The sequence below is a fragment of the Carex rostrata genome, chromosome 17 (assembly GCF_964058835.1).
Source record: "Carex rostrata chromosome 17, lpCarRost1.2, whole genome shotgun sequence".
NCBI classification, from domain to species: domain Eukaryota; kingdom Viridiplantae; phylum Streptophyta; class Magnoliopsida; order Poales; family Cyperaceae; genus Carex; species Carex rostrata.
In genome coordinates this window covers 16,709-33,715 of record NC_135934.1, presented here as the reverse complement: position 1 = coordinate 33,715, position 17,007 = coordinate 16,709, and the positions used below count along the sequence as shown (strand labels likewise).

Here is a 17,007-nt window from a genome sequence, read left to right as displayed (position 1 = left end):
TTCAATCATTCAATACCCAAAAAAATGGTAAGGTCGAGATTTGAATTTGAATGTGAACCGCAATTATGACAAGAATGAAACACTTTTTGGTACTTTTCGTGACGGAGTACTTTTTGGTACTTCTTCTCTCACTTTCTAATATGCAAATAATTAAGGTACTTTTTGCTTTATTATGACAAGAATGAGACACTTTTCGCGAGAATAAAAAAGTGACTTTTCGTGACGGAGTACCGTCATTGTTCAGCTTTTTCTTTTTGCGACGGTACTTTTCGCGAGAGAGTACCATCATAAATGTGTTTTTTGCCTCGCGAAAAGTGTCTACTCTGTTGTAGAAAATAAGGTATGATTTTGTTATCTTTCACTTAATTAATATTTCTCGCATAAGTTAATGTCCTTACCTTATCAAACTTTGGTTATTATTAGGGGTGTTCATCGGTTCAGTTTGAACTGAACTAGGCAAACCAAAGTTATAATTTGGTTTTAAAAATAGAACCGAACCGAACAGAATTAGCATTGCAACCGAACTGAACCGAACCAAAGTTTATTTCGATTTGTTCGGTTTAAACCAAAATATATTAATTTGTTTATTTAAAACAATTGATTTAAAATAAACCGAAGTATATTAAGAAATAAATCAGAGTGTTAAGAAATAAATTAAGATATTAAGAAATAAACTGAAGTATTTAAAGCAATTGATTAAGAAATAAATAAAAGTATTAAGAAATAAACCGAGGCAGTCTGGATCAAATTCATAATATATAAAAGTTCGATCGATTTGGTTATTCCAAGTTACCTTGCGATTGTCATTTATGACGATTTTATGTGGCTGAAACATAATATATATCGTGTGAAAAAAGAATTTAGGATTTACACTACTCATTTTCCATGCAAATTTGTAGTGGCTTATGAAGATTATTTGACACGTATGTCAGGTACGATACTTTATGTTAGTAAGAAAATTAAATCTATTATAGCAAAGTTTAGAGCCAAATTTTTTAATTAATATCTTAAATAAACTAAATAAAAAATTACAAAAGTTCCCAATATATACAAGATACTACTCATCATTAGTTGGATACTTTTGAAGATAGTACTCTAACACAATCAAGGAAAGGAGAATAAGAGTTTCAAGGTATGTACGTAAACAGATGCCAATCAACATGAATTAGATATACTTGTTAGCGATCTGTGCGTTATCACAGGCAATGAAATTAAGTCTCCTTTTACAGAATCGTGTTTTACACGTGGATTGAAAAAAAATTATATTTTGCTTCTGGCTTGATGTTGTTTGAGCTGATAAGTCCATGCATGCATTTGTTGTATGCGCTAACGATGAGTAATTAACTAAGATAATTTAAACAATTCAGGACGATTGGAATTAAACATATTAGATGGGAAGACAATCGGACATTTACAACCCTAATACAACACTCCAATTGAAGGAGTTTGGAGAAGTCTAATAGAGTCTTTATACGACAAAATAATGGAGCATTTACAACCCATTTACAACAGTCCAATTGGATGTATTCAGAGCACTCTAATAGTGTCTCTATGTTGCGCGATAATAGGTCACTTACAACCCCAATATAACACTCCAATTGAAGGTGCTCGGAGAACTCTAGAAGTGTTTCTAGATTGCAAGTTAATAGGGTATTAGCAACCCTAATATAATACTCCAATTGATGGAGTTTGGAGAACTCCAATAATGTCTCCAGTTGACAAGATAATAGGGCATTTACAACCCTGATACAACACTTCAATGGAACATGTTTGGATAACTCTAATAGTGTCTCTATATGGCAACATAATGGAGCATTTACTACCCATAAACAATACTCCAATTGAAGGTGTTCGGAGCACTCTAATAGTGTCTCTATGTGGCATGATAATAGGGCATTTACAACCCTTTTACAACTCTCCAATTGAAGGTGGTTGGAGCACTCTAGTAATGTCTACAAATGGGAAGATAATTGGGAATTTACAATCCTAATACAATACTCCAATAGAAGATGTTTGGAGAACTCAAATAGTGTCTTTAGTCGACAAGATAATAGGGTATTTACAACCCTGATACGACACTCCAATTGAAGATGTTTGGAGAACTCTAATAGTGTCTCTATATGGCAACATAATGGAGCACTTACTACCCATAACCAACACTCCAATTGAAGGTGTTTGGAGCACTCTAATAGTGTTTCTATGTGGCATGATAATAGGGCATTTACAAACCTTTTACAACTCTTCAATTGAAGTTGTTTGGAGCACTCTACTAATGTCTACGAATGGGAAGATAATTGGGAATTTACAACCCTAATACAACACTCCAATGGAAGGTGTTTGAAGAACTCTAATAGTGTCTCCAGTTGACAAGATAATAGGGCATTTACAACCCTGATATAACACTCCAATGGAAGATGTTTGGAGAACTCTAATAGTGTCTCTATATGGCAACATAATGGAGGATTTACTACTCATAAACAGCACTCCAATTGAAGGTGTTACGAGAACTCTAATAGTGTCTCTATATGGCAACATAATGGAGCACTTACTACCCATAACCAACACTCCAATTGAAGATGTTTGGAGCACTCTAATAGTGTCTCTATGTGGCATGATATTAGGGCATTTACAGCCCTTTTACAACTCTCCAATTGAAGGTGGTTGGGGCACTCTAGTAATGTCTACAGATAGGAAGATAATTGGGAATTTACAATCCTAATACAACACTCCAATGGAAGGTGTTTGGGGAACTCAAATAGTGTCTTTAGTTGACAAGATAATAGGGTATTTACAATCCTGATACGACACTCCAATTGAAGATGTTTGGAGAACTCTAATATCGTCTCTATATGGCAACATAATGAAGCATTTACTACACTTAAACAACACTCCAATTGAAGATATTTGGAGCACTCTAATAGTGTTTCTATGTGGCATGATAAAAAGGCATTTACAACCCTTTTACAACTCTCCAATTGAAGGTGGTTGGAGCACTCTAGTAATGTCCATAGATGGGAAGACAATTGGGAATTTACAACCCTAATACAATACTCCAATTGAAGGAGTTTGGAGAAGTCTAATAGAGTCTTTAGAGGGAAAAATAATAGATCATTTACAACCTTTTTACAACACTCCAATTGAATGTATTCGGAGCACTCTAATAGTGTCTCTATGTGGCGCGATAATAGGGCAGTTACAACCCTAATACAACACTCCAATTGAAGGTGCTTGGTGAACATTAGGAGTGTTTCTAGAATGCAAGTTAATAAGGTAGTTGCAACCCTAATACAACACTCCAATTGAAGGAGTTTTAATAACTCTAATAGTCTCTATATGGCAACATAATAGAGCATTTACTACCCTTAAACAACACTCCAATTGATGGTGTTTGAAGCACTATAATAGTGTCTCTATGTGGCACGATAATAGGGCATTTACAACCCTTTTACAAGTCTTCAATTGAAGGTGTTTGGAGCACTCTGTCTACAGATGGAAAGATAATTGAGAATTTACAACCCTAATACAACACTCCAATGAAAGGTGTTTGGAGAACTCGAATAGTGTCTCAAGTTGACAAGATAATAGGGCAGTTACAACCCAGATACAACACTCCAATGGAAGATATTTGGAGAACTCTAATAGTGTCTCTATATGGCAACATAATGGAGCACTTACTACCCATAACCAGCACTACAATTGAAGGTGTTTGGAGCACTCTAATAGTGTTTCTATGTGGCATGATAATAGGGCATTTACAACCATTTTACAACTCTCCAATTGTAGGTGGTTGGAGCACTCTAGTAATGTCTACAGATGGGAAGATAATTGGAAATTTACAACCCTAATACAACACTCCAATAGAAGGTGGTTGGGGAACTCTAATAGTGTCTCTATGTGGCATGATATTAGGGCATTTACAACCCTTTTACAACTCTCCAATTGAAGGTGGTTGGAGCACTCTAGTAATGTCTACAGATGGGAAGATAATTGAGAATTTACAACCCTAATACAACACTCCAATGGAAGATGTTTGGAGAACTCTAATAGTGTCTCCAGTTGACAAGATAATAGGGCATTTACAACCCTGATACAACACACCAATGGAAGATGTTTGGAGAACACTAATAGTGTCTCTATATGGCAACATAATGGAGCATTTACTACACATAAACAACACTCCAATTGAAGTTGTTTGGAGCACTCTAATAGTGTCTCTATGTGGCATGATAATAGGGCATTTACAACCCTTTTACAACTCTTCAATTGAAGGTGTTTGGAGCACTCTACTAATGTCTACAGATGGGATTATAATTGGGAATTTACAACCCTAATAAAACACTCCAATGGAAGGTGTTTGGAGAACTCTAATAGTGTCTCCAGTTGATAAGATAATAGGGCATTACAACCCTGATACAACACTCCAATGGAAGATGTTTGGAGAACTCTAATAGTGTCTCTATATGGCAACATAATGGAGCATTTACAACCCAGATACAACACTCCAATGGAAGATGTTTGGAGAACTCTAATAGTGTCTCTATGTGGCATGATATTAGGGCATTTACAACCCTTTTACAACTCTCCAATTGTAGGTGGTTGGAGCACTCTAGTAATGTCTACAGATGGGAAGATAATTGGGAATTTACAACTCTAATACAACACTCCAAAGGAAGGTGTTTGGAGAACTCAAATAGTGTCTTTAGTTGACAAGATAATAGGGTATTTACAACCCTGATACCACACTCCAATTGAAGCTGTTTGGAGAACTCTAATAATTTCTCTATATGTCAACATAATGGAGCATTTACTACCCATAAACAACACTCCAATTGAAGGTGTTCGGAGCACTCTAATAGTGTCTCTATGTGGCATGATATTAGGGCATTTACAACCCTTTTACAACTCTTCAATTGAAGGTGTTTGGAGCACTCTACTAATGTCTACAGATGGGAAGATAATTGGGAATTTACGACCCTAATACAACACTCCAATGGAAGGTGTTTGGAGAACTCAAATAGTGTCTCCAGTTGACAAGATAATATGACATTTACAACCCTGATACAACATTCCAATGGAAGATGTTTGGAGAACTCTAATAGTGTCTCTATATGGCAACATAATGGAGCATTTAGTACTCATAAACAACACTCCAATTGAAGTTGTTTGGAGCACTCTAATAGTGTCTCTATGTGGCAGGATATTAGGGCATTTACAACCCTTTTACAACTCTCCAATTGAAGGTGGTTGGAGCACTCTAGTAATGTCTACAGATGGGAAGATAATTGGGAATTTACAACATGCCCAAGAAATTTCAGTTGGTGCATCCAAAATTGGCACTTTGAAAATTTTGCATACAATTGATGCTCGCGTAATCGCTGCAAAATTGCCCTCAAGTGCTCAGCGTGTTCTTCCTTACTCTTGGAGTAGATTAAGATGTCATCTATAAACACAATTACGCAAGAGTCGAGTAGATCTCGAAACACACGGTTCATCAAATCCATGAAGGCTGCAGGAGCATTCGTGAGTCCGAAAGGCATCACAGTAAATTCATAATGTCCATACCGAGTGCGAAATGCTGATTTTTCTATGTCTTCAGGATGGATCTTCAATTGGTGGTACCCCGACCTTAGATCTATCTTGGAGTACGTGGTAGCACCTTGTAGCTGATCGAATAGATCATCGATGCGAGGAAGTGGGTACCTGTTCTTGATGGTCACCTTGTTTAGCTCTCGGTAGTCGATGCACAACCTCATACTACCGTCTTTCTTTCTTACAAACAACACTGGTGCTCCCCAAGGCGATGTACTGGGCCTTATAAATCCTAGTTTAAGAAGTTCTTCTAGTTGTGATTTCAACTCCTTGAGTTCGGCTGGCGCCATACGGTAAGGGGCCTTTGAAATTGGACGTGTGTCGGGGTCGAGATCGATGCGAAATTTAATTTCCCGATCTGGAGGCATCCCAGGTAATTCCTCAGGAAACACATCAGCATATTCAGTGACTATTGGTACCGTGGAGATCTCTGTTGTGGCTGTGCTATGTTGCATTATGGAGACGATGAAAGTCGAGCACCCATTCTCTATCAACCTCTTTGCTTGTAAGGCCGATATGGTCGGGCATCGGTCTCCTTGTTTCTGGAGACGGATTGCGAGCTCGGGTAGGCCCGTTCTCTTGATGATCATCTTCCTCCGGGGGCAATCCACAGTGACACCATGTTTAGTCAGCCATTCGAGGCCCAACATTAAGTCATAAAATCCTGTTTCTGAGACGATAGGGTTTATCGGAAACTCCCTCCCAGCGATTCTTAAAGCTAACCCTATGCATCTTAACTCAGGTGTGGTGTATTGTAGTGCGGGTGTGTTTACGTGTAAGGTTTTTCCAGTGTCTTGAGTTCGTATGTTATATTTGTCTATCCATTTCTTGGATAACATTGAGTGGCTGCACCCGGTGTCTATAAGAACAAAAATTGGGTGTCCAGACAATTCTAACGTACCTGCCATGAGTTCTGTTGCAACTTCTCCTCCTTCTGGTACTTCCTCGATGTTCTCCCCCTCTATCCCACAGTTACAGGTACAATGATGCGCATGAACTCCCACCCTGATACCACTCTGGTTCGCATTCCTGTTGTTGTTGAAATTGCCTAGTCCTCTCGCTAACGGTGGTTGGCCAGCAATGTTGGTATTTGGAGCTGAGGGCCTTACGTAGCCACCGACTGGGACTCTATTTGGGTTCACATTCCCTTCAGGTGGAGGAGAGGGACAATCCCTCGCCAGGTGCCCAGGTTTGTGACACCGATAACACAATCCATAAAAGGTATTGCATTGATCCGAGGGGTGGGATCGGCCACAATGGTTGCACATAACCCTTTGATTGTATCGATTGTCGATTCTTGTATCCCTATGATTTTCTCGTGGCAATGGTGGCCTTAGGTTCCCTTCTACTCTTGGCCGCACGTTCCGCGACCCACCGGACTGATTGATACGAGTATCATAGGATTCAGTCGTGGTAGCCCTCAACATTAACTCTGGTAGCCTGTTGATACCTGGGATGTCGATCATCTGAGCAAAACGGGGGTTTAGGCCACTGAGGTACTGTTGTCGTAGTCGAAACTCATCCCGGATGATATCCGGAGCGTACCTCATCAAATTTTCAAATTTGGAATTGTATTCCACAGCTGAGCCACTTCCTTGTTTAAGGTTAGTGAAACGTTGCCGGAGTGCCTCTCGTGACATTACATCCATGTACCTCCTTTCAAAATGACCCTCAAACTCAACCCACCCAACGGGCCCTATGGTCTCATCCAAACCACGCTTCACCTCTTGCCACCAGAAACGAGCATGACCTTCAAGGAGCTGAGTAGCTAATTCAACTTTATACTCTTCTGGCGCCCGTAAAATCTGGAACTTGTCCTTAATGTTGGCTACCCAGTTTTCAGCTGTTGAAAAGTCCCCTGTTCCGTCGAACGTTGGAGGGCGTAAGGAGGTGAATGAACGATACACCTCAAAGAATGGGTCCACCTCACGTGCTCTCCCTTGCTCGGTCTCTATGGCGACCCGAGCAACTCTTTCCAGACCTTGTAACAATGCCTCCAAGTGGTTCGCCCTGTTTTGGGATTCACCTGAGCCGTTCTCATTAGTATTTGCATTTGGGTTGACACGGGGTCGTCCTCTCGTCATTTCTACAAGATAATAGGTTACTATTTATTAATTAAGATATAGGAAAACTACGTGTATGTACCGAAATTATTAGTACTACACTGATACTAAATCAGATTATATATACACGTCCTTAATGTTTTTCGCTCTCTAAGCGGAAGGTTATTGATATTGTATGTGCTGGCTCTGATACCAACATAGTTGTCACACCCCGAGACAACCCGCCACGTATTTATACGTAAGGCGTACACACATCACATATATTATCAATAAAATTCATAAATGCCACATCAATCTCACAAATAAAAGTCTTACAACAATAGCTAAGATAGTTCAACGGTGGTCACGACATACATGGTTACAAATACGATAACAACCATGCATGTTGAAGTGTACCAATTTACTGGAAAATAAACAAACGAAAACAAGATAAACTTAAGTGGCATTTATCCTAAACATGGATCCTTCCGCTTTCTTTTACTCACGAACTTGTCCGTAGGCCTCCTCTTCATTACCTGGAACCCATATAAAATGAAACGGGTGAGAGATCGAACTTTCTCTTAGTGCGGGATTTAGTTCCAGCCCAGAGTTTATAAAACTTTTACTTTATTCTCACAAACGTGAAAAGAAATATAATGCGTATGTCTTTTCTAAATGCAATGCATCATTTATCATTACTTTTACTTTCATATATTTTCACATTCAAACTTGCCTATCCAATGGGAAATCCATCCAACATTGGAAGGCCGCCAAACCACTGGGAAATCCAACCAACAGTGGGAGGTTGCCAATCCACTGGGAAATCCAACCAACAGTGGGAGGTTGTCTCACTAGACAGGGAATCCACCCTACGCTAGGTCTTGACCTGTGACGGGAACGCCAATCCACTGGGAAATCCAACCAACAGTGGGAGGTTGTCTCACTAGACGGGGAATCCACCCTACGCTAGGTCTTGACTTGTGACGGGAACGCCAATCCACTGGGAAATCCAACCAACAGTGGGAGGTTGTCTCACTAGACGGGGAATCCACCCTACGCTAGGTCTTGACCCGTGACGGGAAATCCATCCAACGCCACGTTAACGAGGGGTCCAGTCGAATACCAGACCCAATGTATACATCCCAATATGCAAGCATATTGGCCCCTGTTCACTTTCATTATTCGTTCATTTCACACGCAAACATTTAATCACATAATTCATGCTATGCTCAACACATCCTACTTATACAATTCATGCTATGCTCAACACATCCTACTTACGCAGTTCAATGTATGAATCCTATCCTTTCATGCAATTTATATTCTACTCATATCATACGAATGTTCGAAAACAATATGCATAAATCCAACTAATACCATAATAATAAACAATTGAATGACAACAGACAAGTAAGATAGTTATAAAGTCTAGGAAGCCCGCACCTGTTTGCGTAGTAATTTCTTGACCGTTATCTACGTCTCTTAGTTCCTCAAGAATCGAACCTAAGAAATGAACATACCTCTAATTAATAAGGTTTGAGTTCACGTGTTCTTATTTTCTAAGTTTTCTATTTATCATTATAACCCTAGTTTATTAATTCTAATTTCTAAACTTTAACTATTTAATCCTTGATATCATGGTACTATCAAGTCACATATTATTTGATTCACTTATTATATATATATAAATATAATTAGAAATAAATAAACTAAATGAGAATCCAAAACTTGTTTAGTTAGAAATCCAAAATCCTTTATCAAAGAAATATATACAATATTTTATTTTCTTAATGTATCATGGATCCGACACCTACTAAATATTTATTAAGAGGATAATGAGTATCTATAATCTTTTTAGCCTATTATAGAAAGATAACAACTTAATAATTAGGTATTTATCCATAAGAAAGAAATTCAGATTTTTAATCGAAACTTTGTTACTTGGAGTTTGCGGTTTAGAGAAGATATGCGCAGCAGTGACTGTTTTGGATGGTTCTCGGTGTTGGAAACTCCGATCGGGGTGAGACCAGCGCTAACGGATCCGTATCTGCGAGCACTACAACTTCCGTCTTGCAGGATCCTTGAGATTCCGGACGTATGGAGTGCAGATCCCTGCGGAACTCGGCTGACTGGTTCAGCTCCGTTTTCTGGTTTGAGTATGAACAGCAGCCACGGTTTTGGCCATATCTCGGTGGTGGAAACTCGGATCGAGGTGAATCTAGCGCTCAATCGTCCGTATCTTCGATCACTACAATTCCCGTGTTGAAGTCTAGCTCATATTCTGAACGTACGGATGGTAGTTCTTCACGGAAGCTGACTGGACGGTTTGGATCCACCAGGGGTTCGGATCTGATTTGGGGGAGAGGGGAGGGGGCAGTGGAGGCTACGGTTTGAGAGTTTGAGGGGGGGGGGGGGGGGGGGGGGGGTGGTTTATATACATGTGAGATTGGGGCTGCCTTCCACTTTTGGGTTGGGCTGAAAAGGGCCTTTATGGGCCATAGTCAATTTAATTTTGTCAATTTGAACTAAGAACATAAATCTGTTTCTGCTGCTTTAAATTTGCATCTTCACATATTGACAATACTGGAATTATGGATTCGGAATATGGAATTAGTTTCCACATAAGAGTTGTAGATTTTTTTGTTATGGTTCTAACGCAATTAGTTTCACCTTAATCGGAATTTCCAGTGATGAGAAAAGATAAAAATGGTCGATGAAGGTCTGCAGTTTCCGGACAGAAATGTTTACTGACTTTACAATTTTATTGAGAATCCTATGTTCGGAATTTTTGGTAGACTTCTACATGAAAGTTGGAGATCATGAAGTTATCTTTTTAGGTATTAAATTTCATTCAAATCCTAATAATTATGAGTGATCTGTGATTATAACACTAACGGTTGTTCATTTGAAAATTTCAATTGAAGTTAATTTCGGAAGGTTGTCAAAAGAATTAGTTCATGAAATTATTAAATAAGGTTTTTATTAAATATCATACCTAAAATAGCGTGGCGTTACAATTGGAGAGTTGTAAAAGGGTTGTAAATGCCCTAATATCATGCCACATAGAGACACTATTAGAGTGCTCCAAACAACTTCAATTGGAGTGTTGTTTATGAGTAGTAAATGCTCCATTATGTTGCCATATAGAGACACTATTAGAGTTCTCCAAACATCTTCCATTGGAATGTTGTATCAGGGTTGTAAATGCCCTATTATCTTGTCAACTGGAGACACTATTAGAGTTCTCCAAACACCTTCCATTGGAGTATTGTATTAGGGTTGTAAATTCCCAATTATCTTCCCATCTGTAGACATTGGTAGAGTGCTCCAAACACCTTCAATTGAAGAGTTGTAAAAGGGTTGTAAATGCCCTATTATCATGCCACATAGAGACACTATTAGAGTGCTCCGAACACCTTCAATTGGAGTGTTGTTTAAGGGTAGTAAATGCTCCATTATGTTGACATATAGAGAAACTATTAGAGTTCTCCAAACATCTTCAATTGGAGTGTCGTATCAGGGTGGTAAATACCCTATTATCTTGTCAACTAAAGACACTATTTGAGTTCTCCAAACACCTTCCATTGGAGTGTTGTATTAGGGTTGTAAATTCCCAATTATCTTCCCATCTGTAGACATTACTAGAGTGCTCCAACTATCTTCAATTGGAGAGTTGTAAAAGGGTTGTAAATGCCCTAATATCATGCCACATAGAGACACTATTAGAGTGCTCCAAACAACTTCAATTGGAGTGTTGTTTATGTGTAGTAAATGCTCCATTATGTTGCCATATAGAGACACTATTAGAGTTCTCCAAACATCTTCCATTGGAGTGTTGTATCAGGGTTGTAAATGCCCTATTATCTTATCAACAGGAGACACTATTAGAGTTCTCCAAACACCTTCCATTGGAGTGTTGTATTAGGGTTGTAAATTCCCAATTATCTTCTCATCTGTAGACATTAGTAGAGTGCTCCAAACACCTTCAATTGAAGAGTTGTAAAAGGGTTGTAAATGCCCTATTATCATGCAACATAGAGACACTATTAGAGTGCTCCGAACACCTTCAACTGGAGTGTTGTTTATGGGTAGTAAATGCACCATTATGTTGCCATATAGAGACACTATTAGAGTTCTCCACACATCTTCAATTGGAGTGTGGTATCAGGGTTGTAAATACCCTATTATCTTGTCAACTAAAGACACTATTTGAGTTCTCCAAACACCTTCCTTTGGTGTGTTGTATTAGGGTTGTAACTTCCCAATTATCTTCCCATCTGTAGACATTACTAGAGTGCTCCAACTATCTTCAATTGGAGAGTTGTAAAAGGGTTGTAAATGCCCTAATATCATGCCACATAGAGACACTATTAGAGTGCTCCAAACAACTTCAATTGGAGTGTTGTTTATGTGTAGTAAATGCTCCATTATGTTGCCAAATAGAGACACTATTAGAGTTCTCCAAACATCTTCCATTGGAGTGTTGTATCAGGGTTGTAAATGCCCTATTTTCTTATCAACTGGAGACACTATTAGAGTTCTCCAAACACCTTCCATTGGAGTGTTGTATTAGGGTTGTAAATTCCCAATTATCTTCTCATCTGTAGACATTAGTAGAGTGCTCCAAACACCTTCAATTGAAGAGTTGTAAAAGGGTTGTAAATGCCCTATTATCATGTAACATAGAGACACTATTAGAGTGCTCCGAACACCTTCAACTGGAGTGTTGTTTATGGGTAGTAAATGCACCATTATGTTGCCATATAGAGACACTATTAGAGTTCTCCACACATCTTCAATTGGAGTGTGGTATCAGGGTTGTAAATACCCTATTATCTTGTCAACTAAAGACACTATTTGAGTTCTCCAAACACCTTCCTTTGGTGTGTTGTATTAGGGTTGTAACTTCCCAATTATCTTCCCATCTGTAGACATTACTAGAGTGCTCCAACTATCTTCAATTGGAGAGTTGTAAAAGGGTTGTAAATGCCCTAATATCATGCCACATAGAGACACTATTAGAGTGCTCCAAACAACTTCAATTGGAGTGTTGTTTATGTGTAGTAAATGCTCCATTATGTTGCCAAATAGAGACACTATTAGAGTTCTCCAAACATCTTCCATTGGAGTGTTGTATCAGGGTTGTAAATGCCCTATTTTCTTATCAACTGGAGACACTATTAGAGTTCTCCAAACACCTTCCATTGGAGTGTTGTATTAGGGTTGTAAATTCCCAATTATCTTCCCATCTGTAGACATTAGTAGAGTGCTCCAAACACCTTCAATTTAAGAGTTGTAAAAGGGTTGTAAATGCCCTATTATCATGCCAGATAGAAATACTATTAGAGTGCTCCGAACACCTTCAATTGGAGTGTTGTTTAAGGGTAGTAAATGCTCCATTATGTTGTCATATAGAGACACTATTAGAGTTCTCCAAACATCTTCAATTGGAGTGTGGTATCAGGGTTGTAAATACCCTATTATCTTGTCAACTAAAGACACTATTTGAGTTCTCCAAACACCTTCCTTTGGAGTGTTGTATTAGGGTCGTAAATTCCCAATTATCTTCCCATCTGTAGACATTACTAGAGTGCTCCAACCACCTACAATTGGACAGTTGTAAAAGGGTTGTAAATGCCCTAATATCATGCCACATAGAGACACTATTAGAGTTCTCCAAACATCTTCCATTGGAGTGTTGTATCTGGGTTGTAACTGCCCTATTATCTTGTCAACTTGAGACACTATTAGAGTTCTCCTAACACCTTCCATTGGAGTGTTGTATTAGGGTTGTAAATTCTCAATTATCTTTCCATCTGTAGACAGAGTGCTCCAAACACCTTCAATTGAAGACTTGTAAAAGGGTTGTAAATGCCCTATTATCGTGCCACATAGAGACACTATTATAGTGCTTCAAACACCATCAATTGGAGTGTTGTTTAAGGGTACTAAATGCTCTATTATGTTGCCATATAGAGACTATTAGAGTTAATAAAACTCCTTCAATTGGAGTGTTGTATTAGGGTTGCAACTACGTTATTAACTTGCATTCTAGAAACACTCCTAATGTTCACCAAGCACCTTCAATTGGAGTGTTGTATTAGGGTTGTAAGTGCCCTATTATCGCGCCACATAGAGACAATATTAGAGTGCTCCGAATACTTTCAATTGGAGTGTTGTAAAAGGGTTGTAAATGATCTATTATTTTGCCCTATAAATACACTATTAGACTTCTCCAAACTCCTTCAATTGGAGTATTGTATTAGGGTTGCAAATTCCCAATTTTCTTCCCATCTGTGGACATTACTAGAGTGCTCCAACCACCTTCAATTGGAGAGTTGTAAAAGGGTTGTAAATGCCCTATTATCATGCCACATAGAGACACTATTAGAGTGCTCCAAACATCTTCAATTGGAGTGTTGTTTAAGTGTAGTAAATGCTTCATTATGTTGCCATATAGAGACGCTATTAGAGTTCTCCAAACATCTTCAATTCGAGTGTCGTATCAGGGTTATAAATACCCTATTATCTTGTCAACTAAAGACACTGTTTGAGTTCCCCAAACACCTTCCATTGGAGTGTTGTATTAGGATTGTAAATTCCCAATTATCTTCCCATCTGTAGACATTACTAGAGTGCTCCAACCACCTTCGATTGGAGAGTTGTAAAAGGGTTGTAAATGCCCTAATATCATGCCACATAGAGACACTATTAGAGTGCTCCGAACACCTTCAATTGGAGTGTTGTTTATGGGTAGTAAATGCTCCATTATATTGCCATATAGAGAAAGTATTAGAGTTCTCCAAACAGCTTCAATTGGAGTGTGGTATCAGGGTTGTAAATACCCTATTATCTTGTCAACTAAAGACACTATTTGAGTTCTCCAAACACCTTCCTTTGGAGTGTTGTATTAGAGTTGTAAATTCCCAATTATCTTCCCATCTGTAGACATTACTAGAGTGCTCCAACCACCTACAATTGGAGAGTTGTAAAAGGTTTGTAAATGCCCTAATATCATGCCACATAGAGACACTATTAGAGTTCTCCAAACATCTTCCATTGGAGTGTTGTATCTGGGTTGTAACTGCCCTATTATCTTGTCAACTTGAGACACTATTAGAGTTCTCCAAACACCTTCCATTGGAGTGTTGTATTAGGGTTTTAAATTCTCAATTATCTTTCCATCTGTAGACAGAGTGCTGCAAACACCTTCAATTGAAGACTTGTAAAAGGGTTGTAAATGCCCTATTATCGTGCCACATAGAGACACTATTATGTGCTTCAAACACCATTAATTGGAGTGTTGTTTAAGGGTACTAAATGCTCTATTATGTTGCCATATAGAGACTATTAGAGTTAATAAAACTCCTTCAATTGGAGTGTTGTATTAGGGTTGCAACTACGTTATTAACTTGCATTCTAGAAACACTCCTAATGTTCACCAAGCACCTTCAATTGGAGTGTTGTATTAGGGTTGTAAGTGCCCTATTATCGCGCCACATAGAGACACTATTAGAGTGCTCCGAATACATTCAACTGGAGTGTTGTAAAAGGGTTGTAAATGATCTATTATTTTGCCCTATAAAGACTCTATTAGACTTCTCCAAACTCCTTCAATTGGAGTATTGTATTAGGGTTGTAAATTCCCAATTTTCTTACCATCTGTGGACATTACTAGAGTGCTCCAACCACCTTCAGTTGGAGAGTTGTAAAAGGGTTGTAAATGCCCTATTATCATGCCACATAGAGACACTATTAGAGTGCTCCAAACATCTTCAATTGGAGTGTTGTTCAAGTGTAGTAAATGCTTCATTATGTTGCCATATAGAGACGCTATTAGAGTTCTCCAAACATCTTCAATTGAAGTGTCGTATCAGGGTTGTAAATACCCTATTATCTTGTCAACTAAAGACACTGTTTGAGTTCCCCAAACACCTTCCATTGGAGTGTTGTATTAGGATTGTAAATTCCCAATTATCTTCCCATCTGTAGACATTACTAGAGTGCTCCAACCACCTTCAATTGGAGAGTTGTAAAAGGGTTGTAAATGCCCTAATATCATGCCACATAGAGACACTATTAGAGTGCTCCGAACACCTTCAATTGGAGTGTTGTTTATGAGTAGTAACTGCTCCATTATGTTGCCATATAGAGACACTATTAGAGTTCTCCAAACATCTTCAATTGGAGTGTGGTATCAGGGTTGTAAATACCCTATTATCTTGTCAACTAAAGACACTATTTGAGTTCTCCAAACACCTTACATTGGAGTGTTGTATTAGGGTTGTAAATTCCCAATTATCTTCCCATCTGTAGACATTACTAGAGTGCTCCAACCACCTTCAATTGGAGAGTTGTAAAAGGGTTGTAAATGCCCTAATATCCTGCCACATAGAGACACTATTAGAGTGCTCCAAACAACTTCAATTGGAGTGTTGTTTATGAGTAGTAAATGCTCCATTATGTTGCCATATAGAGACACTATTAGAGTTCTCCAAACATCTTCCATTGGAGTGTTGTATCAGGGTTGTAGATGCCCTATTATCTTGTCAACTGGAGACACTATTAGAGTTCTCCAAACACCTTCCATTGGAGTGTTGTATTAGGGTTGTAAATTCCCAATTATCATCCCATCTGTAGACATTAGTAGAGTGCTCCAAACACCTTCAATTTAAGAGTTGTAAAAGGGTTGTAAATGCCCTATTATCATGCCACATAGAGACACTATTAGAGTGCTCCGAACACCTTCAATTGGAGTGTTGTTTAAGGGTAGTAAATGCTCCATTATGTTGCCATATAGAGATGCCGTTAGAGTTCTCCAAAAATCTTCAATTGGAGTGTCGTATCAGGGTTGTAAATACCCTATTATCTTGTCAACTAAAGTCACTATTTGAGTTCTCCAAACACCTTCCTTTGGTGTGTTGTATTAGGGTTGTAACTTCCCAATTATCTTCCCATCTGTAGACATTACTAGAGTGCTCCAACCACCTACAATTGGAGAGTTGTAAAAGGTTGTAAATGCCATAATATCATGCCACATAGAGACACTATTTGAGTTCTCCAAACATCTTCCATTGGAGTGTTGTATCTGGGTTGTAACTGCCCTATTATCTTGTCAACTTGAGACACTATTAGAGTTCTCCAAACACCTTCCATTGGAGTGTTGTATTAGGGTTTTAAATTCTCAATTATCTTTCCATCTGTAGACAGAGTGCTGCAAACACCTTCAATTGAAGACTTGTAAAAGGGTTATAAATGCCCTATTATCGTGCCACATAGAGACACTATTATGTGCTTCAAACACCATCAATTGGAGTGTTGTTTAAGGGTACTAAATGCTCTACTATGTTGCCATATAGAGACTATTAGAGTTAAT

At 38.5% G+C, this 17,007-nt stretch overlaps 1 protein-coding gene and 1 long non-coding RNA gene across 2 annotated transcripts; both read right to left on the bottom strand.

Annotated features, from left to right (window-relative positions):
- Positions 1 to 1,067: 1,067 nt before the first annotated feature.
- On the bottom strand, positions 1,068 to 7,673 carry LOC144568616 (uncharacterized). Its single transcript, XM_078318990.1, has 2 exons — positions 5,356 to 7,673; positions 1,068 to 1,095 (listed from the first exon to the last, which is right to left on the bottom strand). The coding sequence occupies exons 1-2, from the start codon at positions 7,671 to 7,673 to the stop codon at positions 1,068 to 1,070; spliced, it is 2,346 nt and encodes a 781-aa protein (XP_078175116.1).
- Positions 7,674 to 7,940: 267 nt separating this feature from the next.
- On the bottom strand, positions 7,941 to 9,999 carry LOC144567976 (uncharacterized). The gene is made up of 3 exons (XR_013515575.1): positions 9,573 to 9,999; positions 9,075 to 9,134; positions 7,941 to 8,167 (listed from the first exon to the last, which is right to left on the bottom strand). It is a non-coding gene; the product is annotated as an uncharacterized LOC144567976 (long non-coding RNA).
- Between the last annotated feature and the right edge of the window lie 7,008 nt (positions 10,000 to 17,007).